Here is a 27,811-nt window from a genome sequence, read left to right on the forward strand (position 1 = left end):
TAGGCCCTGCACATTTGCTAAAACACCCAAGTCTGTCAAACCACCACTGAAGCAAATGCTGTTAGAAGAGGCAAAGTGGCTGGAAAGAACTCGGCGCTCTGTGATGCCTCATGGATCCTTTCTATTCCACAGATAAGAGAGAGAAAAAGCCCCATTGCCTAGCTTCCTAGATTGTGGAGAAACTGCTGGGCACGTGGTGGATCCTGGGACCTACTGTTCTCAAGAACTTGCTGTAATGGGCACCTTGGATGTATACTTATGAAGGATTGTGTTTCCAAGACACTTCCTCCTCCACTCAAAATTTATTCACACTTGCAAACAGGAATCATCTCCTACCCAAACCCCCATGACCATCTCTCAGGCCAGAGTTGAACAGCCAGGTGGCCCTTCTCTGAGCTTGACTCTTTCTGTGTATTAATTTTCAATTTGAAGTCACAACCTAATCCATTAAGAAGCACTTATTCTCAGCAAACCTCTTGAGCAAGCTCTCATTTGCTATTTCTCAGTATAAACTCATTCCTACCTTCCGGTTCAGTGTTGACACTAAATTTGGCACAGTGGCTCAGCACCCACCTTCATCCCTGCATCTATCTCCAATTTGTTTTCTCACGCCTCCACACCATCAAAATCAGCCTCGGCTGTTCTGAATCCCCATGGGGCTTAGCAGATGGGGTGGCACTTCATAAACCCAGTCTATGCAAAGCTGTTAGCAAAAATGCACAGAGGGCAGCCCCTTGGCCTTCAGTGGGTATGCTCTGAGCTGCTCCAAAGGTATCCTTAAACATGGTATCACTTTGAGTCTCTAAACTGTAAATAGTTAATTCTTCTCTAAAATTTATGCCCCTTGCCATCCCTGAAAGTGGGTAAACCCCGCTGGTTTTGAGTGAACATCCTTTAAAAAAAAAAAACTCCATTTCTTAGGATTCAAGTCTATATGATTGAAGGACACAGAAATGTGCAAACATGTTCCCAAAGGCTTGATGCTGTGTAATCGTAGGCCCCTCTTCCCTGGAGCTAATCTTTATTGTGAGTTTACCATGTTCCAGGCATTTGCTGATTTTCAGGCATTATCTCATTTGATCCACCCCCAAACTCCAGAATGATCTTTAAAACAGAAGTCAGATGATGACGCTTCTCAGCACAGAACTCTCCAGTGGCTGTCTCACTCGGAGGAAAAGTAAAATCCCTACTGCGGGCTGTCATGAGGCCCCTGTGAGCGCTCCAGTTATGTTTTCTAGAGAATCACCTTTCAGTTCTGCACTCTAGCTTGTCTTGCTATTCCTCTCACTTGTCAACTAATTCCCCTCTCTCCCCTAATGCTTTTTTACTCTCAAATGTCATCTTCTCAGGGAGAAGATGGCTGCCCAATGTACACTGTACCCCATCTCCACCCTACATCCCATTCGCTGCTCACATTCTCTTCATTGCACCCCTACTGTCAACCTGCTACATATTTGTTTACCGTTTCCGCCATCTAGAAAGTAGCTGGAGAAGGACAGGACTTTAATTCACTTTGAATCCCCAGGACCTACAAGAATGGTGTTTTCAATAAAACATTTTTTAGTAAATAAATGCATTAAAGTATTCTTCTTATCTCCATTTTACAGTTGAGAAACAGGTTTAGGGAGGTTAACTAAGGTGTTAGAGCCAGTAAGTACAAACAGTACTATGGGCTCACCAACCACTATTCCCAAGTTCAAAATGCCTTTTTGGGAAATGTTTTTGCCATGGTCATTCAGTTGGGGGTAATTTGACCAAAATGGGAAGCTGAGATGGAACAAGATGAACAAGAAATCACCAGAAGCTGACTCCATAAGCTGGGTCTGGAGTCTGCTATGCACACTCACACTCCTCCAAACTCACTCCAAACTCACTCATGTAGGTTCTCCTCACCTCACTCTTGACATTGACCAAATTCAATCCTTTATTAAATATATACCATAGCATTAAAGTGCAAGACAGATAAGATCACATAAATTTTTCAACATTTTGGGGAACAATGTGACACTGCTATTAATATTTGTAAGTATCTTGGAACCATTTACTAGATGAAATGTTTGTGTAAGGGAAAATATTATATAAAATTACACAAATCAACCTCAAATACACTAGTCTGTAAACTCCTAGAGGGTAGATACTGTGCTATATTCTCCCTGATTAGCACCACAAATGACCTATAGTCGGAATTCGATAAATGTTATTGAATTGATAAATATCTTTGGAAACGAAATTTTAGTCTGTAAGAGCAGATTTGGATAGTGGCATCTTTTCTGGGCCAGGCAATGACACACAGTTGTATGAAAACAGTGCCAGAGGAGGGTCAGCTACATCTGAAAGAAAGTCATAATCCCAATGGAAAGTTTTACAAATGAAATATATAGTTGTATGGAATATCCTGTTATAAGAGCAGAATCTGCCACCTTAGTGCTGGGAGGGAATATGTGTTGTTGGAATGTGTCCTCCAAACAGCCAGTCAGGAGGTGGGTTGCTCTCCAGCCATTAAAAACATCCCAGAGGCCAGGCACGGTGGCTCTCACCCGTAATCCTAACACTTTGGGAGGCTGAGGAGGGCAGGTCACTTGAGGTCAGGAGTTTGAGACCAAGCCTGGCCAGCATGGTGAAACCCTGTATCTACAACCCCATCTGTACTAAAAATACAAAACTTATCCAGGTGTGGTGGTGCCTATAGTCTCAGCTACTCAAGAGACTGAGGCAGGAGAATTGCTTAAACCAGGGAGGCGGAGGTTGTAATGAGTTGAGATCATGCCATTGCACTCCAGCCTGGGCAAAAGAATGAGACCCTGTCTCAAAAACAAAAACAAAAGAATGAGACCCTGTCTCAAAAACAAAAACAAAAACAAAACAAAACAACAACAAAACCATCCCCAAGGGAAAGACAAATGGCCATGATTTACAAACCAGAAACTTGAATTGGTGAAGCCATAAACAGGCAGTCTAAAAAAATTCCAGCTGAGACTTTTCCTCTATATAATCTCTTCTTTTTGCCTCATGCAGGCCTCAGAGCTCTGCTGTATTTCCCTTCAGCAGGGAAAATGAAGCCCCACTGAGGAACAAAATTTCGACCAGTGCCCCTGCTTCCTTGGGTTTGTCCAACTGTCTGGGATATCAGGAAGTGTCTTCAGGTATCCAAAAACTTTTGGTTCAAGAAACAATATAATTCCTTATCCAACCACCAAACTCCTAATGGGAGGAAGGCCAGTCTTCAAAGTGGGCAGCCATCCAGATGACATTCTAGATTCCTCCTACTGACATGGCAACACAGGGAACTTCTACTTGAGTGAGTGCAGGACATCGTGACTAGCTTCCGATGAACATAATATGGCAAAAGTGATGGGATGTTATTTCCATGATTAGGTTATAAAAAACTATGACTTCCACCTTGCTGGCAGACTTTTTTTTTTTTGAGATGGAGTCTTGCTCTGTTACCAGGCTGGAATGCAGTGGCATGATCTCGGCTCACTGCAACCTCTATCTCCCAGGTTCAAGTGATTCTCCTGCCTCAGCCTCCCAAGAAGCTGGGACTACAGGCGGGTACCACCACACCCACCCAATTTTTATATTTTTAGCAGAAACGAGGTTTCACCATGTTGGCTAGGATGGTCTCCATCTCTTGACCTTGTTATCTGCCCACCTCAGCCTCCCAAAGTACTGAGATTACAGGTGTGAGCCACCACGCCCGGCCAGCAGACTCTCTTTCTTACTGGCTTTAATAAAGCAGTCTGGCAGTTTGGGAAGCCCAGGTGGCAAAAAACTGAGGGTGTCCTTCAGCCAACTGCCAGCAAGGAACTGGGGCCCTCAATCCGACAGCCCATGAAAAAAACTTAATCCTGCCAACAACCACTAAGTGAACTTGGAAACACCATGCCCTAGTTAAACTTTGAGATTACCTGGCCAGTATCTTGGTTGCATCCATGGGAGAGGCCCTGAGCTGCAAGATGCAGCCAAGCCATATCTAGATTACACAGAAACTGTGACATAATAAATATGTATTGTTTTAAGCTGCTAGCTTTTGAGGGCAATTTGTTACACAACAAAAGATAACACAATATATTAAAAATGTAATGAAAACTTAGTGAGATACACATGCAAAGATTCGTGTTAAATGTGTCCAAAGCTTGGGATCATAGGCTACTTACAGTAGATACTCTCTGGAGGAGAAGTATGGGATCCTACTTCACAATGCAAAGCTGTTCATGCTATTCCAACCTCCACCCCCACTATAGCTGCCCATTTATCCACTAAATCAAGCACAAGTTCCTTACCCTAGCAACAAGGTCTGACATCATGTGGCCTCTGCCTATTTCTTCAGTTTTATCTCCTGCTTTCCTACCACTTGCACTCCATCTTTAAGTCATACCAAACTACATGTAGTTGCCCCAAATGCTGTATGCTTTTCCCTTTGTCCATACTGTTCCCTCTGCCTAGAATGCCTTCCTGTACGGGTTCGGTTACAAGCATCTTTGGTGCTCTGTAGAACTCCATTCAAATCCTTACACTGTCCTCCCAACTGTCTTATACCACATGTCCACCTGTCTCATAACCTTTGGTTTCTTTGTCTAATACCTCTCTAGCTGTAAGCTCTGGATTGAGCCTCTTCTTCAACTTGGGATCCTCAGAGCTAGTTCGCAGTCTGGCAAATCACTTCAGTCAACAACTAACGAAAGAATAACTGTGGGATGGACCTGCCAGGAGGAGAAACAATTATTTATTGGCCTAACTGTAATTTATACCACACTATTGAAATAATAGGTAGTATACAATAAAAGGACCTACATTCGGGAAGCACACAAAATTAAAAGCCACATGGAAGGATGAAAAAGCAAATCTGCCAAACAGCAGGCATATTTGTCACAATGGAGGATTACATTTCATCCTAACTTTGCCATCAGACAAGCAAGAAAATTCCAAGGAATTATGAATTTGCCTACACCTCCCAATTGGGTTCATCCTCAAAATTCCTCCATTAAAACAAAAGAAAGGCTTCCACATGGTTTGTCAAAATTATTCAGGTTTCCATCCTATATATCAGTTCTCCTCACCTTCCTGGTGTATTAAATCAGTTCAGAGAGAAAGAGGAGGGGATTTTAAAATGAATATCTTATTTTTATGCCCTTCAGGAAATCTGCCTCCCTCCCCATTTGTTACCAACTAAAATTGACAAACTGATCCAGAGTTAAATCAACTTAGGGATCACTCAAGGAGTGAAACCAATCACATTTTACATAAAGAAATGCTCAGAGAAGGCAGCAATTATACTTTATCAGAGAAAATGTCTTTCTTACAAAGTATAGACGTCAAGTGGAGACGTTTGGTGATCCTTTTAAAACACCTTTAAATCAGAAGTAACTTAGCATGGATGCCCTTCATTTTGAAGAAAGAGAAAATATTTGATGATTTGATGATTCATCAAAAGTTTGTTTCTATTCAACAGGCTTAATGTTGTGAGGGATTTCAATGCAAAATTAATAATCAGCCTTGGAAAAGAAATGCCTTGAATCCTATGAAACTAGGATGACTTAAAAAGTTCTATTCCTGCTCAATCAACTTACTGAAAATCACCAGCATCTTTGATCTACAGAAGGGAATATTTCCAAAAGCTAAGCGAAAATCTCTCTTTCTTTAGGTCATAAATCAACTCTGCAATCAAGACTATGGAGAATCCTTACAGGGCAGATGGCTTTGAATTTTATAAATTGGTTAGGTGTGGGGACATGATCAATAGTTTGATGATTTGACTAAGTAAAATGTGCTGAAAAAAATCACCTGTAGGGAGGTCTTGGATGACTCTGCACAAACATTCTTGAACCTGAAAATCCAAACTGTGAGTCATATTGAGACTAACAAAGTTAATATATGCCACCAAAGGAGAAGGCTATATCATCTCAGGGAAACAATTTTTGACTGTAGTTAGTATTTAGGAAATAATGCATTCGTTGAAAGGTAAAACTGGCAGTAGGCTTACGATGGCAATGGGCAGTGCCAGCAGTGGCTGTGGCATCCTGGAGCAGGAAGATTTGGTGCAGTTCTAGTGCAGCACAGGCCAGAGTGACGATTCTGACATTTGGGATGCTATAGCACTGATAAAAGTGGATAATAAAGCTGTGGCTTCATTTAAACAGGCTCTAAAGAATGATGACATTTGCGAAATTTCAGATAAACCAAAAAGCATGCCTAGTAGAAAACCTGCTAAGAAGAATAAAAGCCAAGAAAAGAACACTGCAACTTTCTTGAAGTAGTAGAAAGTTCGAGACAAATGTTCTGCCATTTGGTCAGAAGACAGCTGCATTTACCCAGCTACCATTGCTTCAATTGATATGAAGAGAGAAAGCTGTGTTGTGGTTTACACTGGATGTGGAAATAGAGAGGAGCAAATCTGTCTGATCTACTTTCTTCAACATCTGTAGCTAATAATATAGGACAGAATGCTCAAGAGAATGAAAACGAAAGTCAAGATTCAGTGCTACTCCATGGAATTCTGGGACCAGGAAAGCCAGGTCAGGTCTAAAATTCAATAGCCCACCACCCACACCACCCCACTTCCTATCATGCTTGCTGCCTCCATTTCCTTCTGGGCCACCAAAACTTCCCCCACCACCTCCCATATGTCTAGATTTTCTTTATGATATTAATGCTTTAGGAAGTATGCTAATCTCTTGGTCCATGAGTGGCTAGCATACTGGCTATTATACAGGGTTGAGGCAAAATTAAAAAGAGAGAGGGTGCTCACATTCCAATTAATGAGTAAATATACCATTATTATAAAAGTGAATCTTACTTTTGTAAAACTTTATGGTTTGTGGCAAACAAATGTTCTTGAATATTTTTAAATTTAAAATGTTAAAAAGTTGAAAGGTTAATGTAAAAGAGTATTAAAGACATTTTGATACTAAAACTATTAGATAAAAGGTTGAGCTACATCCCTACTAGAATTCTCATGGTATCAAAGTATCACCTCACCAAAAACTTACTGGTTGGTTGTGTGGAAAAGATATACTTTTACAATAAAGAGTTCCTTAAGCTCTGATGACATTTTACATCACTAGTAGTCAGAAAAAAACAGACATGTTTTCTGATCTGTGATGCAGTATGTCCTATACATACTGCACTGTACACTCTATGACCTATGAAGTGCTCTGGCAAAAAACTTTAACTGAAATTTAGTCAAGCCTTTAGATCTAATTTCCTGTTTGCAGGAAATGCTGGGGATAGAGCAACAAGTTAAATGACACCACTAAAGAAATGATCAGACAGATCCAGAATATAGAATGTTGTAGAAGATAACTGGCCTCATCGCTTCAAAATATCAGTGTTGAAAAAAAAAAAGTGGAAAGGGTAACTCTTCTAAAGTTACTTAAGAGACATCATAACCTAATGCAATGTGGAATCTTTGCTTAAACCTAAGGGGCTGAGAAAATTTGAATATGGACTAGATTTTGAATATTAGACCATTATTGCTAATTTCATGAGCTGTGAGAAGGATGTTGTAGTTTATAAAAGAATGCCTTCATTTGCATACTTATTTAGGAATGAGGTGTTATAGTGTCCCTTAAAATGTTTTCAAATGGTTTTGCAAAATGCGTGTGAAGCCTATACGGCAAAATGTTAATGAATCTAACTGGTGTGTATATGGGTGTTCAATGTGCTATTTTTTCCTATTTTCTGTATGTTTAAACGTATATATATTTTTTAAATTAAAAAGGCAACACTGAAACAAGAATAAACAGTTTTCTTATACTAGAATTGCTACAAATTTGATTATGTAAAAGAAACTTGAAAAATTTATACTTGGTGTGGGTTTGCTGAATCGGGACAGACTAAAGCTTTCAGTGCCAATAGTTGTCTTCTTCAGAGAAAATTTGACGGGTGCATTCTTCTAGTTTACTTTTATCCAGATTGAGTTGCATTTGATTTGACTCTTTCTTATATACAGTGCTTTAGAGAACTTCTTCATCTTTTTTTATTGATAACTTACCAGACAACCTAACAGGGTTAGGTTGTCTAACCTAACATCTGCTTTCCAGGCAGCCATCAACACACAGAAAGCCTGACGAGAATCACTCAGGGACCAAAACATTCCATGCCACCAGTGTATAACCTTGTCCTTCATACACTCCCAACCCAGCCTCAGGAATACTGGCCATAAGGGAAAATCAGCCAAATGCTGGAACTGAGAATGAGGGTTTGCTCTAAGTAAGTAAAGGCACAGCTCTAAGTTCTTTGTAGTGCTCCACTACACACTGTTTCCTACAACTCCCTGATAAGAATTACCTGAAGCATGTGTGTTAAGCTGGCAGCTTTCTAGGCACAGCCCCCAGAGTCTGGGTCAGAAAGCCTGGAATGGAGACAGCCCTCAGGAATCTACATTTGCAACAAGGAAAACAGAATCCTGATAGCTAAAAATGCCAAAAGATTGTTGCTAGGATGGTAACCCCTAAACATAGCTGCACACTAGAATCACCAGAGGAACGTTCACAATTCAGTAGGACTTACTGAATAAGGATCCCTGGCAGTGGGAATCAGGACTTTGTTTTTTACACTCCCACCTTGACTGCATATTAGAATAATCTGGGGAGCATTTGAAAATACCAGTATCCAAGGCCTCATGCAAAACAACTGACTCAGAACCTCTCACAGAGGAGTTGTCTGTAAAAGCTCCTTAGGTGATGAAAGCAGACCACAGTTCAGCATATGGAAAACACTGAATTAAGTGCTTTAAGATGAAGCTGGGGTCATCACCTTTTAATCTTTATTCTCCAAACCAGAGCAGCAAAAAGCAACTATACATCGACTATGGGGCACGTGGCTGGGCTGGTGCTCCAGGCTGCTCCCTGTGCATAACTTTAAATTGAACCATTGATTCAGGTCTCTCTAAAAAGCCTGTGAAATTCAGATCACATTAGAAAGTGTCCCATCTGTAATGGGAATAAGGAGGCTGGGAGCCCAGAAACGGTGTTCAGTCTGTCTGCCAGTTAAGGATTTCCATACAGCTTCAAAGAAGTTCTAACTACATGATGACATTGTTGCTCAGGAGTGAAGAGATTCTACTACCAGCAAAATGGAAAGGAAATACTCCACACACAGCAGCTACATTTTCACAAGGTCCTCAGGATAATTGTCGGCACATGGTAGGCACTCAGTAAATATCTCATGAATGACTCCCATTACCGTGGATAAAACACGAGTCTTTTAAGATGTCTCACTGTGGATTTGTCTCCAACTTCTGAAGAAATCACCACCACAGTCATCATGATAAATTATGATATTATGAATAACTGCACTATGAATTACTGGAACTAGTAGCAAATTGCTTTAATGTGGGCCAAATAAGTTCTGCTTAGATATTTAAATAGACTTTAAACATTCTGAAGGATGGAGATTTCAAAGCTGGCACCTTCCTATCTGTGGGGCATAATAATGGTTCCCCAAAGATGACTACTTTTTAGTCCCCAGAACCTGTGACTCTGTTACAGTACCTGGCAAATGAGCAAAGTTAAGGATTTTGAGCTAGGGAAATGTTCCTAGATCATCTGGGGGGTCCCAAGGTAATTCAAGTTTCAGTCAAAGATGAAAGAAAGACTGGACGTGGTGGCTCATGGCCTGCAATCCCAGCACCTTGGAAGGCCAAGGCAGAAGAATGGCTTGAGGCCAGAAGTTCAAGACCAGCTTGGGTAACATGGCAAGACCCTGTATCTACAAAAAATAAATTAGCAGGGTATGGTGGTGCATGCTTATAGTCCCAGCTACTAGGAAGGCTGAGGTGGGAGGATTGCTTGAGTCCAGGGATTCAAGACTATAGTGAGCTGTGATCATGCCACTGCATTCTAACCTGGGTGACAGAGCGAGACCCTGCCTCAGGAGAAAAAAAAAATGATGGAAGACAGACACAGTTCAGAGTCAGAGAGAGTAGAAGAAGCTATGTTTCCAGCTTTGAAGATAGAGGAAGGGGCCATGAACCAAGGGAACCAAGGAATGCAGGTGGCCTCTGGAAGATGAAAAAGGTAGAGAAATGGATTCTCCCCCTGGAAAAGACACTGGAAGAAATGCAGCCTTGTTGACAGTTTGATTTTAACCCAGTGAAACTCACTTTACACTTCCGACCCCTGAAGTTGTAAGATAATAAATTTGTGTTAAGCCACAAAGTTTATGGCAATTTGTTACATCAATAGGAAACCAACATATCATACAATATTTAAGAGAAAAAAATAATTTGGAGAGTAATAGTGACTAAATTAGCATTTCTTTGCATTTCAACATAGCAAAGGGCTACATTTGTGTCCTCTATAAGATGATGTGGCCAGCCACATCCCTTTCAAGACTGTGGTGTGGCTTTTAAGAGTATAATGGTGAAATAAAGGTTACTGAGATGCTTGCTATAAATCAAATCACAGACTATACAATAACAATGGCCATTTCTATGTGGCATATGTGCCTTAAGAAAAAGTGACATCATTCTAAGGTCTTGTACATGGTAAATAAATCAGTAGAACGTCTGGCTAACCAAGATCACAACTTGGGCTTACTCCAGGTGAATGCCCAACCCTCTCTAGAGAATGGCTTCCCACACAAATACCACTCGCCAAAGTGGTAAGCCACTGCTGCGTAAAGATGACAGTGATGCTCATACTGTATACCCACACTTCACCAGAAGGCACTATGCAACCATGTTTGAAAGGGCATGCTCTCACACTGTCCTTCCTGTGATCCAGGACGCCATTCATGACATGTTTGTATAGGCTCAGGAAGTGTGTAGTCGTGGCAGAGGGCAAACCAGTGAGTTCACAAGGGGCTTGAACCTATGACCTCAGTTTCACCAGTGTTACCTCTAGCAATTGAGCTCATCAGGTGGAAATGTGTTCAACTCTATCTGTTCTATGTGGCCCAGCTCTGAGTCAAGAGACCTGGCTCCCTGTCATTCCAGTGGGCTGAAAACAGCTTTGAAGGAGCAGTAGTCAGTTACATAGCTGATGACTGCCCTGCAAGAATGTGCACCTGAGGAAGGGCAATGATCACAAGGGGCTGAAGACACTTGGGACTGAATGGCAAACAGCACCAGTGTAATACTACATATTGGCAAAATTATCCACCAACAAGAGAATAGAGAATTCACTGAGAGAATTGTCTCATCAGACTCCAACAGCATCGTAACTACCATTTATTAAGCACTTTACTGTGGACCAGGCATAGTGTGCTAAGTGTGCTACAAACATCTAATTTTAACAATCACCTTAAAACAGAGGTCCATTGTTCATTTCATCTCACAAATGAGAAAACCAAAGTCTGGGAAAGTATACTGTTTTAAGGTTATATGGCTAGGAGTGACAGACCTGGCATTCAAAACCAAACCTTTCTGCCTCTAATGTTATACTACCTTTAATATAGTAGCAGAATAAGACATACTCTTAAGGAAAGAGGCAGCAGAGAATTGGCATCAAGGTAGCAACCTACTTGCAAGCCAAGGAAGATATTTATTTACAGCCGTTTATTTCATTGGTTCATCATTTTTTGAGCATTTGGTCTGTGCTAGGAATTGTGCCCATACAACTTGGAATCACCAAAATATCAAAGGGTATCAGGTAGTAGGACTTGGAGACAGAGTGAGAACCTACAAAATTCCAGAACATGCTCTAACAGGGAGAGGACCTGCCAGCTGAGCAATTCCACCAGGACGTGGCAGTGCAGCCAGAGTGACTCGGCAGGTGACAATGAAGGGGTAGCATCTCAAAGGTGTCAGGTGTGAGGAAAACAAACACAACCTCAACATGCAACAGGCTCAGGAAATGGGGCCAGAGACCCCAAATATGGAATGCACCCTTGCATGCAAGACTTATGTTCAATACCAGCCTATTCACCTATTCAACTGATAGGCTAACACAAGGGCGGGGGTGAGGAAGGAAGGGCTGGCTTGGAGACCACATCAACTGCAAAGCCTCTTCAGCAACACTGATAATGCCCTTTAAACCCTGGATCCTGTGGGCCTACCCTTACTATGAGGGAGATTCTCAATTGTTACCACAAAACAGCAGCTGTCAAGGTTCAGAACACAATATCCCAAAATATGGCACCTTGGCATACTGAGTATTTTAAACTGAAGGAAACTGACAAAACTCGGAAGCAGAAAGATCACTCTTTTCCCCACATTTCTCCCATGAAGACTGGTCATTTAAAAAATTTTCTGGGCTGGGCGTGGTGGCTCACGCTTGTAATCCCAGCACTTTGTGGGGCTGAGGCAGGCAGATCACCTGAGGTCAGCAGTTCAAGACCAGCCTGGTCAACATGGTGAAACCCCATCTCTACCAAAGATACAAAAAATTAGCTGGGCATGGTGGCAGATGCCTGTAATCCCAGCTACTCAGAAGGCTGAGGCAGGAGAATCACTTGAATCCAGGAGGCGGAGGTTGCAGTGAGCCAAGATCAGGCCATTGGCACTCTAGCCTGGTCAACAAGGCGAGACTCCTTCTCAAAAAAAGAAAAAAAAAATTCTGACTTACCTCACCTGAAAGGAGGTCAAAAAGATCTTCATTCCAAAGGAGTCCTGCCCTATACCCTGAGGCCAGAAGAATCTGAACAATCAGGCCTTGTTAAGTGCCCCCAGTTTATTACTATTATGTCATACCTCCTTTATGGACACTTCCGCATGACTGTCCATTCATCAAAGTTAAGCATAAAAATGGAGCTTCCTCTGGGTCTCTTGGACCTTCATTTCTGATGGCTCCCATGTCACATAAAACTTTGGTTCAATGAATCTGCTCTGCTTCTCTCTTGTTAATCTATTTTTAATATAGGGGTGTCAGCCATGAACCTTGCAATGGGTGAGGAAAGATTTTTTTCTACCCTACACAGCCCAACCAAACACCTTTTGTCATATGCATGGTAAGTGCATATGATAAAAGTGATAGAAAGAGAAATCTGAAGGTATACTTTCAGTTCCACATGTCCCAAAGTGTTTTCCTCAAAGCTACAGTGACCACATGCCCTGATTTGCCAAAGACAGCTTTGATTTATTCATGTTGTCCTGGGATGATTATTAATAGTGTCCCATTTCCTTCTCAAAAGTGTTCGAGTTTGCTAGATCTGATGGTATGGACCTGTAGTCCCAACTACTTCTGAGACCAAGGTGGGAGGTTCACTTAAGCCTAGGAGTTCAAGGCCATAGCATGTTATGACGTGCCTGTGAATAGCTACTGAACTACAGCCCTGGCAACACAGAGAAATCCTGTATCTAAAAAAAAAAAAAAAAAAATCCAGTTTGGTCAAAAAGTTACATGATTAGCTAATCCAGAAAACCACTTCTAGAGATAGTAATAGCTGTGCTGTCCTTCTCTGAAACTGTGCTACCCAAACTATATTATAAACCTTGAAGAATGAAATATAGTTTAAAAACTATTTTGATAAAGAAACATTATTTTAAATGCCAAACCGCTATTATTATCTTGCATAACTACTATTGTGTTACATACAGTTTGGGAAATATTGCATTAAATAAAGTTAAACAAGTTTGACTATTGGTAGAACATGTGGCTTTCCAAAGATATAATATTTTAGCATGTCATGAATTGCCAAGAGGGTCATATACTGGGCACTGTTTCCAACCTTAAATGCAAAACCATTTCTCATGAAATGTCAACAGAGGTTCATGTTCCACAAAATGCTCCCACATTTTCATTTGATAAATACAGGTGTCTCGTATGTCTTGGACTTGTTCTAGGTCCTGGAATCAGCAGTGACCAAAACAAAGTTCTTAGCCTCAGGTACTTCTGTTCTAGTGGCGGAGACAGATAATAAACATAGAAACAAGTAAATATTGTAATCTGGAAAACAATGATTTATCTCCCAACTGATTTAAAGTCAAAACTCCCGACATCTAACAATTCTGAGGGATATTCATGAAGCAGCCTGTCTTCAGATGTGAGTTGGCAATGATTTGTGTCTCTCAAAAGCCATCGCTGGGCATCGTGTTTCCTGAATGAAAGAAGCTTCCCTTAACAAGTCTCCCCCTTTGAACTGAGTGTGCTTCATTTGGCATTCTCATTAGTATAAATGTGCTTTTAGGGGGGTCTACCTTTATTTGGATTGCTTGTGGACCATATTCATATGTACCTTTAATTTAATGCTATTTCCTGTCCTAGCTAAACTGAGGTGTTACTTAAAACAGCGTCCCTTTCAAAAGAGATGTTAATAGGAGCTTAGCACCCAGGGAATATATTCCAACAAATGAAGGGTTATACATTCTATGCCACACATCCCATCCCCTACGGCTGGGGCGGTGAGAGACAAGAAGGTTCTTACACACACACACACACACACACACACTCTCTCTCTCTCTCACATACACACTCCTACCCTCTGATCTGTTCTGCGCAGAATAGAGGCTCACATTTAAATGAATAAGCCAAGTTAAAACTTTCTATCCTGGAACAAAGCAAAAGGAAAGCCTCTTTATGTTGCAGGGACTATAGATGCCACGGGCTGAGCCTGTCCCAAAGTTTCCCTCCACTGCTCAAAAACTAAGCCATCTTGCTGCGTTTAGCACTTCTCACCAGACCACCCACCCAGACACGGATACACAAACCACATGTGTGAGGAATGCTGTTCGGCTAGGAAATCAGTATCAGTATTTCAACCTTATTACTTGCACAGACGGCCCTTTTAGTGCGACTCATTTGTTTTATCTTTTCAATAGCTTTGATTATTTTCTTTTAATGGCCTGGATTTATCCTTTTCTACCCTTTTGAAGCTTCAGAACTCTGTGGTGGGGACTGCATGGGGTGGGAGACATGATTAAAAGGGGAAAATGAGCAAATAACTTTGTCTTTACTCACCACCTATCTCCCACTCCCTGTGGACACCTCCTGTTCCGTGCGGATTACCCAGGACCCCAGTAGTCACCCTGAATTGTTATAAAAGTGGACTCAAGGAGCCTTCTGATTCAGGTGGTAGACTATTTGTGCTGTTATTTAAGAGCCATAGGGCCCAATTATCATTATCAGAGTGTTTTTTGGTTTGTGCTGTATATTTCTCTCACTAGCTCCTAGGGACCACATTGGTTACCCTTCTTTAATTAGGGGGAAATTAAGACCAAGAGGCTAAGCTGAGAGCCAAAGGCAATTTAACAACCTCTGGAAAAAATTGGAAGCACCTCTACAGAAGGGGACCGCATAAACAGGAAGGTATGGATACTATTACCTGGCAGAGAAAGCAGAAGCTTTGAAATGTGCTCTGTGTTTTCTATTTGGGTGGTATCCCTGGCAAGGAAACCAATAAAATACCCTTAGTTGCTCCACTAATCAGAATAAAACAAGACCACTAGTTTTGGAGACTTATTTCCCTGAGTTACTAACCAGAGAGGTCTGGGGGTCAGGCTTGGTTATCTGTCATCTCTCTCCAGGTTTCCTTGCATATCAAAATGGGGCCATAAATTGAAGAGACAGGGAACAAATTATTGGGGAAAACCATGTGGTGCAGTGCACCCCTGGGTGAGTGTGCTCCAGCAGGGCCTGGTGCTGCTCTTGACCCTTTCTATACACTGGAGAAGGTATAAGGCCATTATTTTAAATAAAAATGAGTATCTATGCCACAACAAGGAAACAGATTAGTCCAATCCAAGTACGGCCATTAGAAAGTTCTACTGCCATCCCAGCCCATCTGGGACTGATGATTCCACACCTAAAATCAGTCTCGGGTTGACAAGAGACAAAGCAGTCCCCTCTAATCCCCTAAATGGCTTGTCAGCCTGAATGAAGATAAAGTCAGTTTCTCAAATTTGATGTAAATCTCTTTACTATTAAGTAAGAGCATCACACCCAATTCCTTGGTTATTTACCAAACTGAATGTATTTTATTCTCTTTGTTGTAGTTGCTCTTCTTCCTGTCTAATCAAGGTAGCAGTTCCTGCTGTGAAAGTAAATGCAGGGACTTTGTAAGATCGACTGTCTCTGGCTATAGCACATTGTTTCTGAACAAAACCCTCCAAAGAAATGGGGAAGAAAGAAAAAACATCATGCATACATAGCCCAGTTTATGCCAAGAATGCATCCCACCGCTTCTTGTTCCAATCTTTGCAGAGCTTTAAAAAATTATATATATACTGGCTTTAGGACACAGAAGATGGTTCTAGACATGAGGGACTCCTAAAATGAATGAGGCGTGGACTCTCTGCCTTCAGCTGGTTTTGGACGCATTGTCCTTTCTCTGGATGCCTCAGATCTCCCCATCTATTCTTCTTTAGAAAAAGCATCACTTTTTGAGAAAAGGCTAGGGGCTAATTTTTCCTCTATGCAAAATAAAGCCAAACTTTGGTCAAATGACTCTTAGCAAATCAGTACAATTATACATTTTAAAAACGGTGCTGCAACAGATTATATGAGTTTAAGTAAAACACCTATTTCTATCAATCTGTACTTACATTTCAACATGGATTTTAGAGAAGGGAAATACATCTTACAGTGTGCCTTGAATTCACACAAAAGCATGTACACATACACAATGTGTCTTTCAACATAACTACACATACACAGTCCATTAAAAAGATACTGACAGATTTATAAAAGGTATTGGCCTTGCACTGTTAATCTCAATAATACATTTTCACTTAATTTATTTTTGCACTGCATGGTAGCTCTGGCCACCATTAAGGATCTGTCAGCATTTCCATCATAACTCTATTTTCAGAATACTGGAGTACAAGTGCCAAAATACATATTTACAGTTTACAGACAGCGGTGGCTTTGTCTTCCTTTTAAATTGACTTCTTCAATGCATCTTTACAAGGAATATTCAGGGATGGCAGTGCCTACATAATAAAAAGCATCATATAAAACAAAAGAGGTTAAAAGATGTAGACTTCCAGCCCAAGACTAGACTAAACCATGGGAACAGACTCCTTAACATTCACTGCAGCTGTAGTAGTCTCTACATCATAGTCATAGTTTAGAGCAACAGTCCAAAGCAAGATTACTCTGATAATATATATGTGTGTGTATATATATATGTATATATAAATATAGGAGCAGTACATAGCATTAGTACACAAAAAGCTAAAGGTGGAAAGTAATAAGCATACAGCAAATTACTCCAGAGAGGATCACTTCTACAGTGACAAAAACACGAGCCACCAAACAGACACTGACTGTTTCCAACACTGGACATCCAACTCCATTAAGTAGGCAGAGTTAAAACATTTAAGAGTAAAGTCTCTCTTAAACAAGTATATTAACTACATTTGTGGAGCCTGAAGTGGTAAATGGGATGTTATACAGGCCTAAATTTTTTTTTTTTTTTTTTTTTTTTTTTTTGGTTGAAGAAACTTTTTACTGGAAGAAATCCAATATTATTGGCTGTTTCCACCAAAGGGTGAATATTCAGATTAGAGAGATTTGCCTAGCAATTTAAAATGTTTAGGACACTCTGAGATATTTTTTCCTAAAGTTTTTGTCTCCTGATCTGAAGTTTTTAGTCTTCCCTTGATACTATATGAACGCATATATAGAAATACCCATTTGTCTGTATTAAGATCGACAGAGACAGATTATGCTGAGGATCATGAAATAACTGCAAAATATTGTTGCTAACATGACTGTTACATCCAAAGACAGAAGGACCCCCAAACCCACCAACACACATCCTGCTGCAAAACCAGAGGCAAAAGCTAAGTTATAAGGGGGTATAGGGGTGGGAGTTCTGTACATATATTTTTTCCCCTGGCTAATCACTGAGGAAAAAAATTTTTTAAAGTTTATCATACTCTGGCTGGTTCAAACCATATTCACATTCACCCAATTAATTTTATTTGAAACATCTATTTATATATGTACACCAAAGAAATTAAACCCTGCCATTTTCCCTTTGTGCTTAAGAAACCAGAGCCACTGTTAGGGTACTCATGTTTCAAATATATTCTTAATAGGCTTCAAAGTTGGGTGCATATAAATGTGACAGAACTGAAGGGGTTACTTTAAGAGAGGTATTATAACTACTTGAAATTAATTCAAAGGGATCTTTTTATTTCTGTATTTAAAAAAGAGATGAGAGCAAGATTACCACTTCAAAAAAAATAATATAACTCTCACTCTTAATTTTGTGAAAAACTTATTTTGCTATCTTGATGAGTAGAAGATGGGTAAGTTTTTCTGATTTTTATCAATTTACAAACTTACATTTTAGGATATTCTGAAGAAATTAACTTTATTCCCTAATTTTCAAGTCTAAAGTTTATCATATAATGGCTGCCCTACTTATCATCCTTTTTGTTTGGTCATTTCTTATCTTACCTAGTTTCTTGGTTAGTAACTTAAGGGAAAAAATTTTACATTGGCAAATCATATTTTTTGCCCTGCAATTTAGGTACAGAAATAAAAATGGCCCAAACTACATATACACGTTTCTAGTTAAACTACACAGATATATTAAACCACATAAACCTCTGCCTTGATCAGAATATGTAAGCAGTTAGAAATTTTAAAATAGTTTTAAAATTTGCAACATTTCCATATAAACATTACCCTCCCCTTCCAACTATAAAGTTAAAAACAAAACACAACTGAAACCACACAATTCATCAATCACCTAATGTCCAAAATGACTCAAAGTTTCTCTGCACATCAAGAAGTGGACAATACAACAAATGCTTCAAGTACGGTTCATGCCAATCATCATTAAGAATCATAACATTATTGACAAAGTACACTTGTCCTCTGGGAGGATGCTTCAGAGAAATAATTTACAAGGAGCATGGCTGTATTATAATTTTTTTAAAGGAAAAATAGTTTCTTTGGATAGAAAGAAACAGTGTAAAAAATCCCCTTTTTAAAATGCAGAAATAACTCCATTATCAATCTGCATTTATATAACTGCCCAAAAGAATGGGTCTGGAAAGACCATTTTCTGTACAGACACGAGTTAATCTCTGTATGAAAAGACAGCATCTGGCATGGGAACAAACAAGGGAGATACTGGTCTATTAGCACACATAGAGACTTTCTTAAGGCTGATCCAGTGACGAACCTTTGGATCCAGAAGTATTTCTTCATTTCTCTTCTTTTCAGTTGAATTTCTAGTAAAAACTTGGAAGATGAGCTGTTCTTACTTTTCATTTCTCCACTTATGGAGAAGATGGAATAATGACACCAAAAGTACTTTGGTTTTGTTCTTTTAAAAATAATTTGCTTTCTTTTGCATGCCACAGGACAGATTTCTAGTTTCAAAACAAGGGTACAATGAGAACAAAAATATCCCCCCATCCCCAACCATCTTTCACCAATACAAGAAATCCTTCTGGAAATATTAGTAAGCGACTAAACAGGTATTGAACCACTGAATCTACAAGTTAATACATAATCTGTTATGGCAGAATAACCAAGAATTTTACCCCAAAGAAAGATTTTAATTTTTTCAAATATAAAAGTGTCTAAGAGAATCATATGTGAACAAACAAAAATCTCTGATTCCAGGTTTTTAGGATAAAGATGAGTAACACACTGGCAGCTGAAGAAAGCTGAAACTCTTACTAATAAATAGATCCAAATTTCCAAATTAAGAATTTCTACAACATTTTCTTTTAGAAAACAGGACCAGAATTCCTTTTCTTTTAAAATGATGATCCTGTGGAATGCCTTTACTTCCATATTTACCTAGTATTATAACAGTAAAACAGACACAAGAATGTTGATGACAGCTCAACAATGCTGGATTCAGGACATTTACAGGTACACTTTTGTTTAAAAGTCCTACAAGTTTATTGACTAAGGCTAGACAGCAATTCATATGATCCTATTTGGTGCATTTTCTACCATGGTCCAAGATCATTACATGGATACAGCCAAGGACTGGGCCCCAATTTTCAGGAAAAAGACCACAAAGAAGAAAATCAAGGTGGCTATTTGGTCCCCCCAGTTGATAATCTGTGTCCTGGAACTGGAAAAACAAAAGGTGGAAAATACAGACTGCAACGAGTTAAAGGACTTGGAAAAAGTTGGTGGAAAGTGGCACGGTATACAAGTAAGGTCACTGGGCTTGGGATGGCAAGGGCGCTGCATTGAAAGAGCATCCACGGGACCAAGTACTTATAATGTCTGATGGTGTCATTCCCTCAATGACTTAGAATATCTGTATGCGATAATAAATAGATCAGTTATGTAATAAGGCAGTGTGTTGAATATGCATTCGTCCTGTGGAATGAACCACCACAGAGAGATACATGATACCATACACATTCTTTGAGTTTTCTTGTGTTGTGTTAGATTTGTTTGTTTTCAAGGCTATCCAGGCTAACTCTTCCCGGGGATTTCCTTGGAGAGAAGAGTGGTCCGCTGAGGCTGGTTTGCTTTAACCTCTCCTTTATCAAGAGATGATGACTGGCTTTAAAGAAAAATAAAGCTGAAGGTTGTTTGATTTTTATTTTTTCCCTTTTGGTTGCATCATTCTGAGTGTTTTCATATAAACAACAACAACAAAAAATCACAACCAAAGAAAAAAAAAACACAATAGTTTTTGATGCATCCAGTTGTTATATCCTCAGGATGTTCCAGATGTTTCCAGGTAACTCTGTAGTTTACGGACTGTGGTTTTGTCCAGCGAGCAAAGATCAAAATCAAATGTTGTGTTTGTGATATGAAAGTGTCCAGTTTCTTCTATAAGGTTCACGATCTAGAGGAGTGAAGAAGAGAAAGTTTGGGCAATAAGCAGCAAACATCAAAAGGCAAAGAGAGAGTAATAGAGGGGCGATCAAATATGGAATGAAGTGATAAATATGCGTATTTATAGCAACAAGGTCCCATACCATGAATAGCATTAATTGTCTCAGTGAACTTGATAAGTCAAAGGTATATTAAGCCTTAGAAATTCCCAGTGAGAACTTGTCTTGCTTTTCATACCCTTTAAACTCATTCCTGCTTTCAAGTCGTGAACAGAATATTTAACTGTGAGTGAGCAGTTAGGGGGAGATAACATTTCAAGACCCCTTTAAAAATTAGTTACTGACTCAACAGACAGTGATTATACTTAAACATAAGAAAAATCCAGCCTAGAAATAACAAAACTACTTTTACTTCAGTACAAACACATACACACACACCGCTATATAAAATCATTTTCCTTTATCATTATATAATTGTTAATAATTTGGAAAACCTCATTTCTTCTTGTATTGGCTCCAACTTTCAGAAAAATGTTAAATGACAGAGGTGATGGTTACTGTTTTAGGTGGGGAGGGAGTCAGAAGAAAACCTTACTTGCTTAAACCATTAGACTCAAGGTCCTGTTACATGCATCAAGAAATTCTTAGAAGGGGTATACCCAATTGTGGTTAAAGTGTTACATTTATGTAAAAATTTATCCAACAAGATCTTATTGACACTAAAAGATCTAAAATGGACACTCATTTGTTTTATTAGTTATTAGTAATAAAACTATTTCAGCAAGTCATCCACACATATCCACATACATACAGAAGCACAAACACACAGCTATGCCCAATCATATACTTACTATATAATTAACATCGATTGAACTAAGACTATGTATTTTCTGGAATAAATTTTTAGTTTTGCCATTTTGTGCAAAAATACTATGGATCTACTGAAAATGTGTAAATTTTGGGATGGAAACAAGTAGTCTCTTCAGAGCTATTATAATTTCAAATTTATACAATGGAAATAACAAGCTGACCAGAATTTGACTCCTTCCCCCAGCCAGCTGCCCAGTAGGTAATTGACAAAGCATTTAGAATAGAGTTCTGGATTTGGTATATCAAGTTCTGATTCTGCTCACTCTTTCAATGGTATTAGAACATCATAACTTTTGAGCCTCAGTTTCCTCATCTGGAAAATGGGAGTAATGCTACCTATTCTACTTGTGGAAGTTTGGGCAGATGATCAAATAAGATATCATAAGCAAAGCTTCTTATAAATGGTAAATTGCTACCTAAGTCAGGATAACATGATTATGATTACCTTATAAACTGATCCTTAATTATCTGGGAGGTAACTAAACTGCACATGAATTATAGACCTGATGCTTTTTCCTCCCGCCCCCAATGAGTGTTAGCCATTTCATTAGCACTAAAATAAATAAGGCAAGAAAATGCAGAAACTAAAACTCAGAAAGGCCTGCTTGAATAAAAAAAAATTGTAACTAATTCTTTTAAGAAAACAGTTTTCCATGACCCAATATAGTTGTTCCCTAATTATTTAACAGCAAATAGAAAACTGGGCAATAAAAACATTCCTTCTAGAAAAAAGCTACTTAATTTTAAAGCATATAAACACTTTTGCCTACTAGAAACTTGAGCCCGGGCATTTCTCATGCATTGTGCTATCTTGCAGATCTCCAGTATTTCCATCACCAACCCCTACTTCCTCTATCAGCGTGCTGCGCCCGGCCTGCAGCCACACATGCACAATGATATAACGGGGATCTGATAAATCTAACTAAATGAGCCCCACATTTTTATGGGAGCCTATAAGAATACATCAAGGTAGATGCAGAGAAACAGCCTTAATGTAGTAGCAGTGGCAGCAGTTGGGGAGTTGGGAATTATTTGCCAAAGGGAACAGCATTAATGATTTGAATTATTAGAGCATGTGCCCACATCCTCATTTAAGTAAGGGCTCCATAAAGAAAAATAAGTGTGCATTCCTTTCCAGGAATCCTGATAGTCAGATCAGAAACAACGTTAACATGCTTTATTCCATTGATACAGGCCACAAAGCCTGAACATACCCCACGAGTGCCTGAAGAACTCCACTCTGCCTTTCTACAGGGATACCCTCTTTGCTGATGCAGTGTGGCTTGACCTTGATGTCATTACTCTGCATCATAGTACAATAATTAATGTCTGTCCAAAACAATAATAATAGTAGATAGAGTGACTGCAGATAAGAAAAACAGGCAATCGGGTACATATGGGTAGTGGAAAAGGAAGAGTGTGTAAACTGCTTAACTCACTCTTCAGATGATGGTTGTTGTGAAAACATTCATGATGGATTATTTCCTGCCACATCAGCCTTTTAAGGGGTACTACGCAGGCTGCTGGATGTCTCATTTTGTTTTACACAGGGTGAGATCCACTTGTCAGATCTGTGGCTCCCTTCCCCAGTTTGTAATTATAAAAAGGTAAATGCACTGATTTTAGTCTGATTATAGTTTCAAAAACCAGGGTTCTTTCCATATGAAGCAGCCTCTCCTCTGTGTGAGAAGTAATGAACAGACTTTACTTTAACTGCTTCTCTATGGAGTAGAGCCAGGTCTGGGATAACATAGGTCTTCCCATAGAATGGCCTCTACTATGGTCTGGAAAGCACTGACTACCACCACATAAAAATGTGTACCCTACCCTTGGTTAAGGGGTAGGCCATCAGGCTCAAATCTATAAGGGGTGCTGAGATATGACAAGTTATTTCCCAGGATGGAGAACACCATTTTCAGCAGAACACTTCTCAGGGAGACTTCTCTGGGTTCTTAGAAGGAATATTCTAATATGCCACGGATTCCCCATTCCCTGCAGACAATTCGAAAAGAATGATGGCTGGATTCTAAATTGCTAAACTAAGCAATTTAGTTTCCTCTAAGGAAACCTGGTTTCCCACAGAGTTTTCTTCTCCCAGATGTGGATGCAAATCCAGGCTTAGAATGAATTGCTGGGGATGTTAGATGTGTTCAATGTCACTTTCCAAATAAATGTGGAACATGTGGTTTAAAGATGAATCAAATTATTCATCAGTCCTAGGTAATCACTTCTCTTGATCTGACTGTGTCTACTCTATTGTATTTATACCCTTTGAAAAAGTGGCTTAGGAACACAGGCTCCTTGATCCAATGCTGTCTGTTCATTAAACTAGCTGCCGAGTGCCAGGACTGCATGCCCCCAGAGTAAAACAAAGCTATTAACCACTTTTTGTGAGCCAAATAAAATTGTCAGGCCAGATTTTTGGACAGGATGCATTTAACAGGGAAGGACCTAGATGTGATCCTGGGCCCACTAGAAATTCTGCTTCAGGTGTTCAAGACTGCACGGCAGAGAATACGTAGACTTCGTGGAATGCATTCCATGAGATGAGCAGCCCTCAAGGTGGAGAATAACATTAGTCCTCAATAGTGCTATGTTTTACAAAAGGAATTAATTAAGCAGTAAACCGTGACAGGACATGCATCATGGTATCATAATCACAAGCCTCAGCTGCATTACAAGGCAAAAGGCCAAAGACTGAGAGCTTTCAACCGGCCTGGGAATGCAATTAGGGTGAAATGCTGTGTGCCCTGGAGTGCCTTTATGCCAGGTTAAAAATTCATAGATATTACTCTCTCCCTCCAGAACACTAAAATAATCCACTTGGATGGAATTCTCCAGTAAGCCACCTTCCTTCACAATTCTTATAAGGTCAAAATAAAGGACAACATTAAATTGGGAATGCCAATGACACCCCAAGGTAAGATCTGCCCAGTAGCCTAGTATCCTTGACTCACTGGCAAGGCTTTCTTTGTGAAGATGTCCCAATCCTGTACAAACATCTGTCCCACCTCCTATGAGACTTACTATTTGGGCCCAGCTTGGGTATAAATAACTTTGTTGGACAATTGCTCCACAGTGCCTCAGAGCTGGTGTTTGGGAAGAGATGAGAAAGATCATGCAACAGCTCTGCAATTAGCATTATACCAGCCCCAAATATGTGGTAAGTGACAGGTAAAACAACGTTCAGTTCTTCAAAAGTGGCCTAAGAAGAATATTAGCGAAGTACTAGACCACCACTTATGGTAGGCCACTCAAGTCCTGCTTCCTTACCCATACTAATTAAAAAGAAACTGCAAGAAATGCAACTTATCTGCAATTAAGAATCATAGGTCTGTAGTCTTTTGTTCAAATCTAAAACTCTAGAAGGGTTAAAAAGCTTATCAGGCCAGTCAAGAAACTTGGCAAGTTTGAGATTATGTATTTAGAGATGTAAGCAAAAATGTACACAGAATATAAATGTGACCCCCAGCCACTAAATGTTTAAAAAAAACCACACACACATACACACACACACACAGCTGGGGTAGATTAAGTATTAATGTCAAGTCATTTGAAAGTAGTAAAACAAAAAAAAGAAATTCAAACAGTGAAACAATCTACATATCTGCCCTGGAATTTAGAACACACATTCTACTCTTTGGGTGTTAAAAAAAAAATTACCAATAGCTGCTGGTAATGCAACAGAGGCATACATCATCAACTAGATGAAAATGAAAAACCACCCTTCTTATCTTATTAAAACATCAAATTGTATTAATAGAAGTTTCCCCAATTTACAAGTATTCCACAGTTGAGTTCATAATAATAGAATGTATGTTGTACAAGATAAGGGAAATGAAGAAAATATTTATTTTCCTTAGAATATCATTGGCAAAGGTTACTAAATTGAATCACAAATGTTTACAACACTTAACTCAAATTCTTATCACCGTTTTCCCATGAAACCAGAAGCCTGGCCCCAAAGGTTTTTGCATTCCTACTGTCCCCTCCCTCAGCCCACATTACACCAGCCAGCTGAGGGATCACTACAATCCAGCATCACTTCCCAAATTGCCCAGATCTCATCGTCCACAGCACTAGAGGAGGGAGAATAATTGCCATAGAGCTCCAACGCAGACTTCTAGGTGGCCTCAGAAATGAGAACCCTTCCCAAATACGTCTATAGGTGGCATTCGCCAGATTCTGATAGCGTGGGGCTGCAGTGGCCTCCAGGTGCTATCACACTACTGCAGGACAAACCAAGTCTTGATGTTTCTGGAAAGGGTTGTGCTAAAAAGCATTTCTCACCTGCTGCAGAATGTGTCTTTCCCTCAGCGTCATTAACCTTCTGTGAAGCTCTACCAGTTCATCTAGGTATGCCTGAAAGAGAAGAATGTCCCCCAAAAGGACAAGCACTTTAAGAAGTAGTTCAAAAATAAATGAATATGTAAGTAAAAACACACAAGCAGCAGCAGTTGGAGGTTCTCATTATACCACTCCAGTCCAGGCTGTGTGCACTTAGTGCCCAAAGGCCTCTGCAGACCAAGCCTGTCTCAGACCAGCCATTACCTTTATCATGCCAACTTTAAAAAGGGAGTTGGAGGGAATTCTTAGACTTAATTGCTCTTATGAAGATTCAAGTCAGTAGACTCACTTTCCTCCAACAATATCTCTACAAAAGGTAGGGAAATTCAATGCTAAATTGTGAGTTTAAACATGTTAACAAAGGCTACTTTCATACTTTTTTTTTCCATTCTTGAATCTCAGAAGGTTTCTAAGAGAAAAAAATTTCTAAGTTTGAATATGGAAACAACAATGTACATTACCAATTAAGTCAGGGCAATTTTGTGGGGGTTTTCCTGTTCGTTTGTTTTTGTTTTAAAAAGGCTTCCTGGTCATACCAAACATTGCAGTAAGCAATGCCAGCAAGTGACAGAAGAACAGAAGAATGTATTATGAAAAACAGGGATCACTAATTATCATCTGATTTGTGAAGAGCTCCCCTGAAAGGGGAGAGGGGGTACCTCTCTTTCCATATGCTCAGACTCACGAGTCTTTGTTAGCATAATTGCACGGGTGCCCCCAGCACCATTTGCAATAAAGGCAAATGAAAGATTTGTGAAGCATTACAGAGGTCTGCCCTGGCCCTGCAAAGCAGGGTTAGGGCCCTGCCCAAATCAGGTAACTTAACCCCATTAGGTCTTGTAGTCAGATTTCAGAAGCATGATGCACACTCTGGGAAAACAAACTGCACTAGCGTCAGATGTCTTGCTCATCTACATCTGAGATTCCTTAACCGGCTACCTCTACCACAATTCTCTTACTTCCCAATTCAATGTGCCTGAAATCCCTTGGCAATGTAGGCAACACGGCATATGACAGCATAAGGCCAAGCTTAATACTGAAGATATAAACAACACATGGAAAACATACTACAAAGCACTGGGACGAAATACTCATCATTTGGGCATCTTGGGCACTTTGATAAAGAAAATGAAAGGAGAACCAGCAAGGATGATCAAGGGGAACACAAAGAAACGGAAGGCTTGTCAGTGTTGGAGCTCTGCTAGTAACAGACTGGAAACCTACCTTGTCACATTCACCATTCTTTATTTGCTTATCTGATTTGCTTTGCTTTATTGGACTTTTGACTTCAAGAATCTAGGGATCAAAGAGAACACTGTGTTAAATTTTATTTCAAACATCTCTTAGCTAACCAGCCACATTAAACAAAGGCACTCACTGAATGAAATGTACAGTAACATTGACTTTCCAAAGAGCATTTCTTTTCTATACATTTTTCTTCTTCTCTCTAATCTTATTTTCCTTGGAAAATAAATTACTTAGATCTGAAATGCTGAGTCAGAGGAGTAGAACTAAAAAAAACAGTTGATGATAAGGAAATTGATCTAAGCTTCCAAGGCTGCTTCTCTTTTGCGACAACACTCTCACCATATGTATAGCAGCTGAGTTATGCTGAGATTATAGTTCCCTCTGGCAAGAATTTTTTTCCTATTCATTCTGCTGTTTCAGCATGACTACTAGTGCTCAGTATGCTAGGGATGACAAAAACAAATACTCAAATGCCCTTTTTAGTACCTAACTTTCACATTCTAAAATTACTCATGTGCACAAAACTGATGCAGCTTTGGAAATGAAGATGGCCATGAGTTATACTAGTTGCTCCCAATTTGGGATCCTCCAACTCAAGAAATAAAGAGATAGGACTATCTTCTGTGTTTTAAGAAACGATATGTTTACCCTTGGTAAAACGCCAAGTGCTTTCCCTTTTATCTGGACTGATTACAA

At 39.6% G+C, this 27,811-nt stretch overlaps 1 protein-coding gene and 1 pseudogene across 1 annotated transcript in view; one reads left to right on the plus strand and one right to left on the minus strand.

Moving 5' to 3' along the window:
• The first annotated feature begins 5,984 nt into the window (after positions 1-5,984).
• On the plus strand, positions 5,985-6,729 carry LOC105548588 (annotated as a pseudogene).
• Positions 6,730-19,149: 12,420 nt separating this feature from the next.
• Positions 19,150-27,811, minus strand: part of MLLT3 (myeloid/lymphoid or mixed-lineage leukemia (trithorax homolog, Drosophila); translocated to, 3) — a 144,462-nt gene continuing 135,800 nt past the window's right edge. The window contains exons 8-10 of the mRNA XM_011992672.1: positions 27,092-27,163; positions 25,811-25,882; positions 19,150-20,661 (exon numbers count right to left, since the gene is read on the minus strand). Coding sequence (XP_011848062.1) covers positions 20,530-20,661; positions 25,811-25,882; positions 27,092-27,163 — 276 coding nt within the window. The 3' untranslated portion in view covers positions 19,150-20,529. The remainder of the gene's footprint in view (positions 20,662-25,810; positions 25,883-27,091; positions 27,164-27,811) is intronic.

This window comes from Mandrillus leucophaeus, unplaced genomic scaffold, assembly GCF_000951045.1.
Source record: "Mandrillus leucophaeus isolate KB7577 unplaced genomic scaffold, Mleu.le_1.0 Scaffold415, whole genome shotgun sequence".
Taxonomy (NCBI): Eukaryota; Metazoa; Chordata; class Mammalia; order Primates; family Cercopithecidae; genus Mandrillus; species Mandrillus leucophaeus.